We start from the raw sequence: 13,203 nt of genomic DNA on the forward strand, positions 1-13,203 counted from the left end.
CAGCAAGAAACATTAAAGGATGAGAAATGTTCCATTATTACTGCTCCCAGTGAAAAGCAGACAAAATCAAATCCTTCAATATCTTCTCCTGGTCTTTATAACAAAAACCCAAATGATTCACAGATGGCATCCTACAACTAATCATACCATAATCAGTTGCCACCCTCACTATGTAATGGCAGTACTAACCCAGGTAGGCTACTACTGGTGGCGTTACACCAACTTTAAATTGTTCCTAGGTTACATCTGCAATCCAAAGTAGTCACGTCGATTACTTATTTGATGAAATAAGCCTTTACAAGAGGCATTTCAATTTACACTGATTTTATTACAAGAACCCCTAATTTCAATACGGTACTTAGAAATAATTAGCATGAACAAACAAGATATAAATTTGGATCCTAAAAATCTTTTTTGTTCAGAAACCATTCTTTTCCTCTTAGCTACTTAGATGTTTCTTACAAATAATTTAGCTATTTTCCTTGAATACCACTGTTGGACACTCGTCAATATTCCTCAAGGAAAAACTCTCTACAAGCCAGAAGCCCAGAAGGCCAAGATTCTTCTGCTCAAAATGTAAATGCCTGCTAAAGTGCTGCCACTTAAATTAGGCCAACCAAGTTAAGTAGTAAAACTATGCAACGTAACACCACAGCACTAGAAGAACACTTATCATCATCCTGGTAATAGAAACAATGCATCAGCACAGAATGCTTCACTCCCATGTGACTGGATCTGCTCTGAAGTTCCAAGCAGCAAGTTTACATTGCCCAAGCAAATAAATAATGCTGCCTACTATTTTCACTGCTGAACGGTGGCTAAAGACCTTTAGATGCATCCCTCTCTTCCTCACTTCCTAACAACAAGGAAAGAACTAAAAAAAACCAAATACCCCCTTTCAGGTCAGGTCACATTCTGTGATCAGTAAACACATTGAAGTAGGGTTTAATAAAAATCACAGCACAAGAACACTTGAAGAAAATAATCCCTGTGGCATTTAGGGCTCCCTTTTCAGTAAAATATCGCAACACCTTCTGCAAGGAGATTTGCCACATAGATCTTCGAAGACTCGTTATTCCTGAACACAATAGTAACTACTTGCTTAGCAGTCCTCACTTAAATGAGGATACTTTGGCACCACGCTAAAACCGACCCCAGACAAAAAGAGGGAAAGCTTTCTTTGCCTTGTTCTGCTCTGTGCATCCTTAGCTGTACTGCTAGATTACAGCACACTGCAACTGCTTGCTCTGCAAAAGTGGAAATGGCTGTGGAGAAGCAGCCAAAATGAAAAATTTACTAACCCTGACACTATGTAGGGGTAGCCATGAGAAGTGCACTCCCGACCAACAAAATCCAATGCAATAACATCCTAATATGAAATCTGCTATTTCCAAACCTAACCCCTTCCTCCAGCTACAGATCTTCATGTCAGTCTTTGGCTCTCTCCTTTCAATAAACATGAGGTTTTGTATTCTTCAGCTACAGACAGAAAAAGAGAACTTCTTTATCTCCTGAATCCTTTAAACCTTCTGAGCCAGAGGGAAGAGAGAGGAGGAGAAAGCCTGTGCTCTAAGTATCATATTTGGAGTGTTATCCCCTTGTGACTGAACCGAATCTCTGCATCTGCCACAGCTATTAGCCTTCTCCAAATAGCAGCTGAAGCAATATGGAACAGACTTGGTCCCCAGATAATTTCCCAACTACTCACACAGTTCTGTATAGCAGCCATGAAAAAGAATAATTCTTGGTAATTTAATTCTGCTGTTGCTTGAAAAACCTATGACCTAAAGCAGAAATGTTGGACGTGTCTTCAGATTCAAGATGACATTGCAAACTCAAAAGACAAAGCTTTCTGAGATTTATTTCCAATTTTTTGTTTCAGAGGACATCAATCCTTGCAAAAGAGGTGAAGATTACCCCCCCTTGCATTGCAGAAATTATTAAAACTTCCTTGCTTGCAGTTGCAAACCTTAGGTTTAGGGCCTCTAGTCAAACTGTAGCTCAAATACAATATTCACTGATAACATGGAAGAGGAAATTTCCATATGCATAGTCCTAACAGTATAGAAGACATGCCAAAATGGAAATTACATTACAGCAATGATTAACAACAGCAGATTATTCTGTATAAGACAGCAAGCAAGAAACCATCCAGTGAATTCATCAGGAAAAAATACAGCCCATCTCTTGCACACAGCCAATTGTCCTCCCACAAGCAAATGGGAGCATAAACATAACCTAAAGAGAAATCCAGCTTTTATATTGCCAATTTTTTGTTTTGTTCTGATATTTCTGAGAGCAAGACTGGGAGATAGGGAAAGAGACAGAAGATCTCGAGGCTTTCATTTTAGCAACTCAAAACCCTACATAGGAGTCTGCATTTGGAATCAAGCCAGACATGAAGAGCACATATTCCAGTCTGAAACAGAAGATAGTGATAGACGCTTCCCAGGAAACTAATGCGTTAAGCTTTATGTTTTCCTTTTTTTTTTTTTTAAAGTTCTCTGTCAGTAACCAGTCTCTGTCCCAGATAGAACATGAATACAAGAATGTGGACTGACATCGCTGTGCAAAAACCTCCATATATGCAAGCTGTCAGTTCCTTACTTTAATAAGCTTTAGTAAGCTCCTCATACAGCTTTCCTTAATTAAATGTATCTAGGAAGGATTTCTTTAAGAAGAAAGGGATGTCTGTGCAAATTAATGTGGAAATATTAGACACAATACATGCATCCATACGCGAGTCTAAAAGGACAATGAGATTTCTTTTTTTTTAACTATTCCTGCTATGCCTTTACAGTTCAATAGACTCTAACTTTATTTCTAGAAACAAGGAAGGTTTATATTTTGTTCCCTTAAAGATCTGAATTTAATCTGCATTTAAGCTTCCATATACTATACCTTTTTTGTTGGTTCTAATAATTGTCTCAGACAACAGTAAAGGGCTTCCATTGGAAACTTCATTTATAGGCTTCTCTGGTGGTTTGTTGGCAGTATTTTCTTTCTTCATGTCCTTCTTTATTTCCTGCAGAAGAAAAGGCAGGTGGAGAGGGAAAAGAAAAAGAAGAAACAGTTAAAAAAAGGTATTACAGAATATACTAAATCTCAAGCTCCCAAGATTTCTCAAAACTTGTGTACACACCCCTGCCTATTCTAATGCTACCTCAAAGACTCTTTATAAGTCGAAATGCCACAAAATGAAAGTAATTTTCAGTAACTCTTTCAATGGATACTATTTTTTATTCTTTTTAAAAGAGGTTAATTCCTTATTTATGTGTGAAAATTGTAGGACAGCTTTGCAAATCTCTTACTAAAGATCACCAAAGCTGAAAGGTGAGGGGATGGCAGGGGGAAGACTTTTCAGTTTATTATCTATTAGCTACGCATTTGACACAGAGGGCAGAACCGGGTACAGTGCTCCTGATGTGAAGGCAGCTGAGTCTGCTTCCCCTCTGTCAAGAAGCCCAGAGAAACAACCACCATAGCAGGAAGAAAAAAATGAACTAGGAAAATATGACAAACGTTACCACAACTGGCAGAAGCATATAGAGAGCCTGCTGTCAGAGCTGTTGCTAAACACTAACACATTTTGCATCTGACTACCTTTTAAGGTGATTGACTTCTTCAGCAGCACACAGAGAAAATATATATGGTAGAGTTTCATGAAAGTAAACCCACAGAAAACAGCTTCCCAAGGGTTCACAGTTAGTGCTTGAGAAGATGCACAATACCTCTCTATCAGCTTCTTAGGCAGACTTGAAAGGCCTAACTGCTTCGTTGTCTACGACTACTTTGCCAAAGCATCCAAAATATCGCAGCCTTTCACAGATCTTACCTTGAAACACCACTGAGGTAGACAGGTAGCATTACTTCAACTTTATAGACGGATAACTGACACACTAAAGAGGCTAAACCATTTGCTTATAACCATATACCAAAAAATAAGGAAAAAAAAAAAGTTCAGTTTTGGCTCCAAGCATTGTCCTAGGTCAGGACTGCAGAGCCACTTGGGCTGGAGGGACCTCTGGAGGTCTCTACTCCAAACTCCGGCTCAAAGCAGGGCCACCTCCAGGGTCAGACCAGGCTGATCAAGGCTGTTTGCCCAGTTGGGTCTTGAAAACCTCCAAGCACAGACTCCACAAGCTCATGAGCAACCTGCTCCACTGCTTGAGTGCCCTTATAGTAACAAAAATTTTCCTTATACCCAGCCTGAAACTTTCTTTTCCAGTCCCATCTGCTCTCGCCTGTCCTCCCCACCGGGCACCAATGTGAAGGGCCTGGCTCTGTCTTCTGCATACCCTCCTTGTACATATTGGAAGGCCCCCCCAAAGCCGTTTTTTCTCCAGGCTGAACAAGCCCACCTCCCTCAGCATGTCCTCATGGGGCATGTGCTCCAGCTCCCACAGCCACAGAACTTGTTCCAGTTTATCAATGTCTGTCTTTTACACAAAATCCACATCCCATCCACCAAATGGGATGCTGTATTCTGGACATGGACTAACGAGTGACAGGTAAAGGAGGATTATCACTTCCCTCAATCTGCAAGCTATTAATGCAGCCCAGGATGCTGTTGACTTTGATGCCAGGGTACAAGCCTGGCTCATGCTTAGCTTGCTGCCCACCAGGACCCACAGGTCCTTTTCAGCAGAGTTGCTCCCAAACCCATCAGGCCCCAGCCTGCGTGTCTGCCAGCAATTCCTCATTCCCAGGGACAGAACTGGTATTTGCCCTTGCTGGATTTCATGAGGTTTCTGTCTGGGTCCCTCCAAACAGCAGCCCTGCCTTCAAGCATGTCAGCCGCTCCCTCAATTTGGTGTCATCTGCAAATTTGATGAGATCTTCTACATCAAGCAGGCATTAGGGACAGGTGATGGCTTTGGACAAACTCTTCCCCCTTGTAGAAAACCTCTACCTCTCCTCCTCCTCCCTTTCAACTCTCATACATTCACTGCCCTCTTCTACATCCCAGTGCAGTAGCAACCTCCACCATCCCACAGCACTGTACCATACTCAGGAAATACTGTAGATCTTATTTAGGTTTCCAGCATATCAGGCATGAGCACTAAACCATAGAAAGCAAATGTCTGTTTGAAGTTTCTGAAGTCATTATCTGAGAACAGCAACAAGCAAAACAAGAATATCCAAGTCACTCTCTCTATGATGCACTTTAAACCTGAAATTCATAATTGTTTTTTTTTAACCTTTTATTTCTCCAGTCCAATTGGTATTTCAAAGCTGAACTATTAGCTACTCAACATTAATAGAGTCTTCTGTATCTGCACAAGGCATTTACTGTGTATCAGTATTCCATGAGCAGAGATAAGTTTTATAAACTGCTGCTCACTGAGGGTACAATGAATCTTTTATCTAGTGCCATCACACAGGTAAAATAGTATCTAAAATCCAACTCATCACAGTACCCATCATAACTGAAATAACAAATGTGAATGAATGTGTATGAAAGGTGAATGCGTCTATGTGATAGATGCTACTGTTGTTAGAAGAAGAAATATTGCGCACAGTTCTTGTATAAAAGTGAACCGCATAATAATTTAAGAACACTGCATGCATTTAGAAGAAACTTATATCACTTTCTAAAACAATGGACTAGACTAATACATACATTATTCCATGAGATTTTTTTCACAGCCTTAAAAATTAAAATGTGTAATAAATGAGTACACCCAAAGCTTGTTGTATTGAAGCTTTAAATGTATTTTGCAGCTAGGTGACATACTCATGGTATATTAAAAAATTATGTACAGTTTAAACAGAATTTGTGAGTCAAACAGCACTCTCATGTGACCAAGACCACAAGACAACAGCCTACAGAAGACCCCATCTTGCCAGAACTTGCTTCCTGTGTGTCGTTACTGTGTTATTTTCCATTCTTTATGTCAGAATGTAATTAAATCCTCAAGTCACAAATTTTGAAACAGCAGTATGATGTTTTTTATTTTTAAAATCCTATTTGCAACTTCAAAAGTGACAGAGAAAATCGTCTGCTATAACAGAAAGTGCTGTACCCTCAAGTCTCCAGATGAATGACTGTGGTGCCTTTGCTGCTGCTGACAGTTTTTTGAGGAAGCCTTGTTTGGCTCTTGAAAAAAAACAACAGGAATACGAGCAGCCACCTCCCAAACATTGGCATTTGTTTGTAGGGTGGGAAGACTTATACTTCCTTTCTCATCTACTGTTCATGGAAAAAAGACACGCATGCCAAGTGTCCACTAAGCCAAAATTCATACAGAAGGTACAGCACCTTGCAGTCACCAAAATCGTCCAAGGATTGCTTTTTTTCTCCCTTTCTAGTACTGGTTTGGGCTACTTTTCATCACTGTTTCCTTTGATGCTCATGAGAAGGGTCATAATTTTTCACAGCTACTGCCCACAGTAACATGACATGTGATCAACCCCAGCAGCATGAATTACAGATCCAGGAGGGAATTGAAAGGAGAAGCGGAGAATTCTCTAAATAGTGAAACAGAAATGAAGCAAAAGCCAATCCAGCTGTACTAAGCTAAAGTCTTATCAGAAACATACTCATACTTAGCAATAGCCTATGGGAAGCCCCTATCTAAGCGGCTTAGCACACATTCTGCAGTAGAGAAGTTATGCCAGCTTTAAGCCACTTGCGCACTTTTTCAATTCCTGGTCTTAGTCTATGTATGGCACAAGACTTAAAAACATACAAAACCAAACAAAAGCCCCGCACCTTAAGCAGGCTCACCACCGCAGCCTGCGGCAAACATTACTGCCAATATTACATCCTCTGTCCTCAACCCTCAGCTTCTGCCTCAGTGCTGTCGTCTCTTCCACACTGCTCACCCTTGGGGACCTCAGGATTTTAGGACTTTTCCTCAGCCGTGGCCCAAAGAGAGCCAGGGCGCTGGCCCTGCCCATGACTGTCTGTTCCACGGCTAACACACCTCCCGGTCCACAACACCCAGCCCTCTCCCATGCAGTGCCTGGGCACGGCTCAGCAAATAACCCAGCGCACAGGCTGTTCCCAATAGGCAACGTGGAAGAGGCAAGCCTGCAGAGGAAGGGCAGGACAGAGGATTTTGCCATCTGAGTTGAGCTATGCCTCTTATCCTCAGGACAAAGAAAGGGACCCTAGTGCTGTTAAATTCGGAAGTATTGACATAGCCCTTTATATCCATCCCCACTCTCACCTGCTGTAAAAAATAAGTTATTACTGTAAAACACTACAACACCTTACTGAAAACTGCATTTCTGCTTGAAAAATGGAGTGAAAACAAACACAAACAACTCTGGCCACCAAGCCAGCTCACTTTATTTCACCACAAAAAATACACTGAACATGACTACCTCGCATATTTGGTAAACGATGCAACTATAATGGCCCTAAAAACTTGGTGGTCCATCAGTAATGGTTATAGAAATCTCTCTACATAACCCACGCGTTCTAGATTTCCATGAAACAGAAGCCTACCACATGAGGAAGGAGTAGGCAAATGAGCTTCCAGTCCCACGTGTACTGAAGGTGGCCTTTAGGAACTTCCCCCAGTCTATGACAAAACCCATTTCTGGTTCTGGTTTCAAGTTGAAGTTTGCAGATATTACTTCTTTTAAAGAAGAAATTCCATGCACACAAAGAAGTAGAAAGTAAACTTCCACTTAGCACAGGAAGTCCCCAATCTGCCACGGGTAGTTCAAGAACAGCTGAATTTAAATGCTAAAGGAGGATGAACAGAAACTAATAATCCAGCTGTGAGCTCAGGGACTACTGTTTCTTGAAGAAGGAGCTTGTGTATGAAAACAGAGGAGAAACAAGAAAGGTAAGAGACTTAACTAAATTATACTGCTCTAAAATACTGGGGAAAAAAAAAAAAAATCAACCTAGAATTAGCTGTCTGCCCAGCAAGGACTTCAGTGTACCTCCTGACCAGGGTTCTTGAACCAGTTCCTGGTGACATTTTGACTACAGCAAACACACTCACACCCTGATCAGATATGACCACCACCCACTGTGGGCCAGTCTGCCCTTGAGTATGACGGGGGGGACTGGACAAGTACCGTGGGACATCTGCCACACGCTGAGTCTCCTCAGAAGGACACACCGTGAGCACCTTCACGAGGAATCCCTGCGGTGACACTAGTGGGACCAGACTCAACGACCGCGAGAGCCCTTTCCAGAACCCAGTTCACAAGACCCATGTCCATGGAGAGCCCCACACAGAGCCTCAGGAGAAGGGGCTCAGAGGATCCCGAGTGCAACCACCACAAACACCTTACCTCATTCCTCCGATACCGAGATGTTTCTGCAGAATGAGCAGCTCACTCACTCACTCACACAGCCTACCTGCTGTAGGCTTTCACAGTGCTAACAGCTTCAAAGATATCTCTAAACCTCATCTTTAATACTATTTGATACTTGATTTTGGGGCAGTGCCCGGTATAAATTTCATGGGTCAAAATGCTGCATTTTTTCCTAGCCCACACAAAGATAATTGCAGGTTATTAGCAGATCATTTTCAAGGGTCTATGCCTCAGGAAGCCAGCCCTTTAAGTAAATGACCTCACATTTCAGCCACTAAATCTAAACCAGGCCCTCTTGATGCCACAAATTTTAAGGCAGCTTCCACCTCCTGTGTATGTGGGTTTCAGAGTGATTCCAGTACAATAAGCAGTTCTTACTGGGAAGAGGCATCCTCGATCTGAGAAATTCTGAAAAAAAGTCACTGTCAACTTTAAAAATAAACTTTAAGCCTGATTTGATGAAATATTACAATTTCAAAGACATTATGGGAACGTAAACATATTTTAGAGTACTCTGAAGGCCCTTACACCTTGTACGCCCTTTTAATATCTAAAAAAAATATTTATTTTTTTTTGTAACAAGGCATCAACCATACTGCATAGATGCCAACAGCCAAATCACCATGAAAAGATTATTTTCTTCTAGCAAACTTAGAAATATGGTTTCTCCAAAGAAACACAAAATCCTAGACAATACTTGAGCTGGTTTTATTTGGATTTTCTCTAACCCAATCCTACATCAGTATGAGCCACAGAAAATTTGTAAGACATTTTCCGTAAGCTTGTGAGCTTTTACAACATGACAAAATATTAACTAACAACAAATTACATAGTGTGATTAAACTCCATCTCGTAACAAAAGACAAGATATTCAAGTGGACCTGTACCCTATTAAATGGCTAATTCAACCTATAAAATCAAGAAATTAAGAATCTTTTTTTTTTAAAGTCAAAACCTGTTACTCATTGACATGACACACCTTGTCAAGCTGGAGAGGGATAAAAAGAGTGGTTAATGGTTTTCAAAAAGAAAAGTCTTTGGCTCACCTGCCATTTTCCTACTGTTGTTTGCAAGACCTAGCTTTGTTTTCAGAATTTCATCATTCATTACCTTTCAAGGAAAAAAGTCTATTCTATCTATGTGCCTACATGCTGAAGTTTCCGTTAATCTATCAAAAAGCTTCCTTTAATTTATAGCAAATGCTTGAATTAGGTCAGCCACAAAAGTCACAGTTAGTATCTGTTACCAAGTCTGAAGGAAAGTACAAGAACTTCTGCCATTTTCACTGCACCAAAGTTTCAAGATTTCTTTACTCTAGCAGTTCTGACCTTTACAGGAAACTCAGCTGAAAACATTTGAGGAAATTGCTGCAACCCTTTCCATGACTGTAAAGGCAATGAAATGCTATTCTATGCTGCTGCAGGTATGAAATGCTCCAGCCAACACTTCATTCCTCATAGTTGTTGGGAGCCATGAAAAACCATGAGAAAAATCACTATCAGACTACAAGGTGATTTATCTATGGCTTCCATGTGCAAAGGGAAAAACAGTTTGTGTATACTGGAAGCAAGAGGTTTAATCAAAATCAAAGCTTTTTGAAAACAAGACACGTACATACTGAGAGTTCAAAGCTGAGAAATAATGAGGCTTTCACAATTCAAAAATCTACATCCTGTACATTGCTTGAAGCCAAATATGGAAGCAGGAATAAGAACCCAGAATCATATGCAGCCAGGGGGAAACCACGCAACACATTTGAATTATCAAAAGATGACAATGGAAATGTCAGGAGTGTTTTGACCTCTCTGAGATACACAATGCTTTTCCTTTAATCTCTCTTCTCAAAAACCATACTTTACATTTCAAGAGACAACTGCCACCATGACTGCCTGCAAACAAATGTCTGGAACTTCAAACAATATATGAATTCAACTACCCATTTATATTAAAGCCTCAAAATATAACTCTGCTGCAGAGTACATTAATGCAATATTTAGTCCTCCTGAGACATTTCCTGTGACATTTTCACTAGAACCAGTTAAGAGGTTTTGAATAATTATAAATATGCTTAGATAAAAATGCAACTCTGATATTGTCAAGACTCTTGTAGTTCTACTATGAAATGAACAACCTATCTGACAGCAAGGTTGGAACAAGCCTTCCCAGCAACTGAACTAGCATCAATATGAAAATTATTGTCAACCAGAAAGATGGTGGCAGCCCTAAAAGCCAGTGTGCCTTCACAGCACTAGCCTTAAACTCCAGAAAAAGAAAAATCACAATGATTCAGAGACAATAAAGAAACCACCTAGCTTTTATTTTCCTGGCTTCTACACCACTTGAGATTCACTAGTCTTTGGCTTCTCCTTTCTCGGGCAATACCATCTCCAAGACACAGAGGCAGAACACGGGACCTTAAAACACCATGATCAAGACTGAGATCTCTCCATTGGATGGTCATGACAGGAGACACTTATCAGTGGCTCTGTCAGCAAGTAGAGTGGGAAGGACAGCTTGGAGAACATGCTTCTCTGGCAGTGACCCCCAGCTCCTAACAGCCGCATAGATCCCACACTGCTATTGCATCCGTCACCTGAGCTCGTGACAAGAGTTACACTCTTGTTTCACTACAGCAGGATTGCACATCCTCTCTCCTCTTTCACTATCAGCTAATCCCAAGTTTATAGGAAACATGTTCCCAACTGCCTGTCAGGCATGTGACATACATAATCTTTGAAAAAAAAAAAAGAAAAAAAAAATAGGGTTAGAGTTCACGAGCCTCCTGGTTTGTGCTAGTACTGCCTATTTCTGGGGTTATTTCTAAACCACAGCCTCCTAAGCCTCTCTCAAAGAGTTCTTTGGTTTCTGTATCTAGCCTTCAAAATCAAGTCTATTTCTGTGGCTCACATGACTTCTATCTGATTTACGGCTTGATAGAGAAAAGCATTATTTGTTCACCAAGCTTTAGATGCTGAACAGTATATCTGCTCCAGCACGAACAGTAGCAGTATGCAGAACGAAGCACGTTAAGGATGAAGGCTCTGATGTGCCTTACCCACCTTTTTTTTTTCTTGTTGGGTTACATCAAAAAGATGCAATCTTCTGTTTTGCTTTCTCTCAGTGCAGATAAACTCTTGAATGCCATCCACATACAAGTGCTGCTTGCATGGCTGCTCAGGTAAGCCCGCAGTGCCGCCCTTGCTCCTCAGATGGAAAGCCTTACAAACACTGCAAAGCTTCCTGTCAGGTCACCGCTCAGCTATTTATTGTACGCATCTAGAACCTAGCCTGCACAATCATAAATTCATTACATAGCCGTAAGGGCTTCAAAAGCCCATCTGTCACGTGCTTTGTTCTTGCAGCATTTAAATATTAATTTTATTATTAATTTTACTAATAAACTTAATATAGAAGCAATACCTCAAACCTTTGGGACAATCTATTGGGTCACATGAAAATATCCACGTAAAAAATTAAGAGTTTGGATTTAGCGCAAACAACTTGCAATGAACAAAATTACTATGAAATGACAAAGCAACAGTTGTTAGGAAAGAAAATTAACTCCTACACCCAGTGTGTTCTACATTAACTGCAAAAATACCGTGCCACTGGAGGCACAGTGCAACCAGCTCCTGCCTAAACTGCTGGTAACTTCTCTGTGATATCCCTGTCTGAACATTGCCTGTTTACCCCAGCCTGAGATGCCCGTGCTATGACACCCTCCCTGCCACAGCTCTAAGGAGGCCACACTCTGCCACACCTGAATTCCTTCGTTCCTCTCCTACACACCAGCACCTAGCACTCTACAGCGAACCGAAGCTCCTCTTTTAAAGAATCTCCACATTCTTCCTTTTTTGATACGGCTTTGTTACATCTTTTGTACATGCTTCTGATAATAAAAGGTCTTCTGGATAGGATATGTACCCTTGCCTATGTAGAAAGCCTTGTGCTTTTAGAAAGCTGAGTGCATGTTTCATAATAAAATTAACAAAACTCTCAGGTTTGTTAAGTCTTATGCAATCTTTCAGCTCTGTTTTCATATGAACATTAGTGTTTTCCTGCATCCATTCAGGTCAAGAAAATCTCCTTGTTCCATGCCCTTACCCTTCAGACTTCGTTCTTCAGTTCAAAAGGCAACAGCTCATATTCACCCATACAATTTAGGTTTTTTTAAAAATTACCAAAAAAGGAAAGAAAAGAAAAGAATAAAAGAAAGGTTAAAGAAAAAAGAGACTATGAGAAACAGCAAGGAATACAACAATAAGAAAAGTGGGGAGCACATTTTAAAAAAAGTGTACCAAATATGTAACACCAATTGTCTTGGAGAAAGTCAGGAGGAAAAAAGAATACACCCTCTGCTCATTGTGGTTTGGGTTTTGGAGACGTGCTTGGCTAGGGCAGTGATTAGCTTCGCTACCACCAGGACAAGCAATTCATTACATCTTAATGCACTTAACAGACCAAGGCTGAAAATGATAATTAGAGCAATAAAAAAAGGCAAATAGGAAAAAGATGCTAAACTGGGTGCTGGATGCCATTCCAAGTCACTGGATTCATCCTGACCGCAACACTGCCATGCTGAGGAGGGGAGAGCGGTCAGGCCTGATGGTCTGTTCCAATCTCCTCTCTAGCAGTACTCTAACAGCACCTATGGATCCCATAGCACGGTGGCAGAAAAAAATGACAGTACCTCTCTCTCTGAGATGTTACAGTCTAGGTGTGAGAAAACGTATAACTGGTTAACAGAAAGAGCAGATGGCAGGAAGCATGAAGAAGCAGAAGTGATCAGCACGGGCCAGGTGCGTAAGCAGTTACTAGCAATTTGGAAGTGCTGTGACAAGACACCTTTAAGGAAGCCTTTGAAAGACAGCAAGTAAATTTGTGGATCTTTATGTGCAGGTTCCCCAGGTACGCGAGAAG

The 13,203-nt window shown here is 40.9% G+C and overlaps 1 protein-coding gene across 4 annotated transcripts in view; it reads right to left on the reverse strand.

Moving 5' to 3' along the window:
* The window catches only part of SH3KBP1 (SH3 domain containing kinase binding protein 1), a 219,591-nt gene that overhangs the window by 138,657 nt on the left and 67,731 nt on the right, over window positions 1-13,203 (reverse strand). For all 4 annotated transcript variants that reach the window (XM_069784796.1, XM_069784795.1, XM_069784794.1 and 1 more), the window contains one exon: window positions 2,902-3,025. In XM_069784796.1, coding sequence (XP_069640897.1) covers window positions 2,902-3,025 — 124 coding nt within the window. The remainder of the gene's footprint in view (window positions 1-2,901; window positions 3,026-13,203) is intronic.

Source organism: Haliaeetus albicilla, chromosome 6 (assembly GCF_947461875.1).
Source record: "Haliaeetus albicilla chromosome 6, bHalAlb1.1, whole genome shotgun sequence".
Lineage (NCBI taxonomy): Eukaryota > Metazoa > Chordata > Aves > Accipitriformes > Accipitridae > Haliaeetus > Haliaeetus albicilla.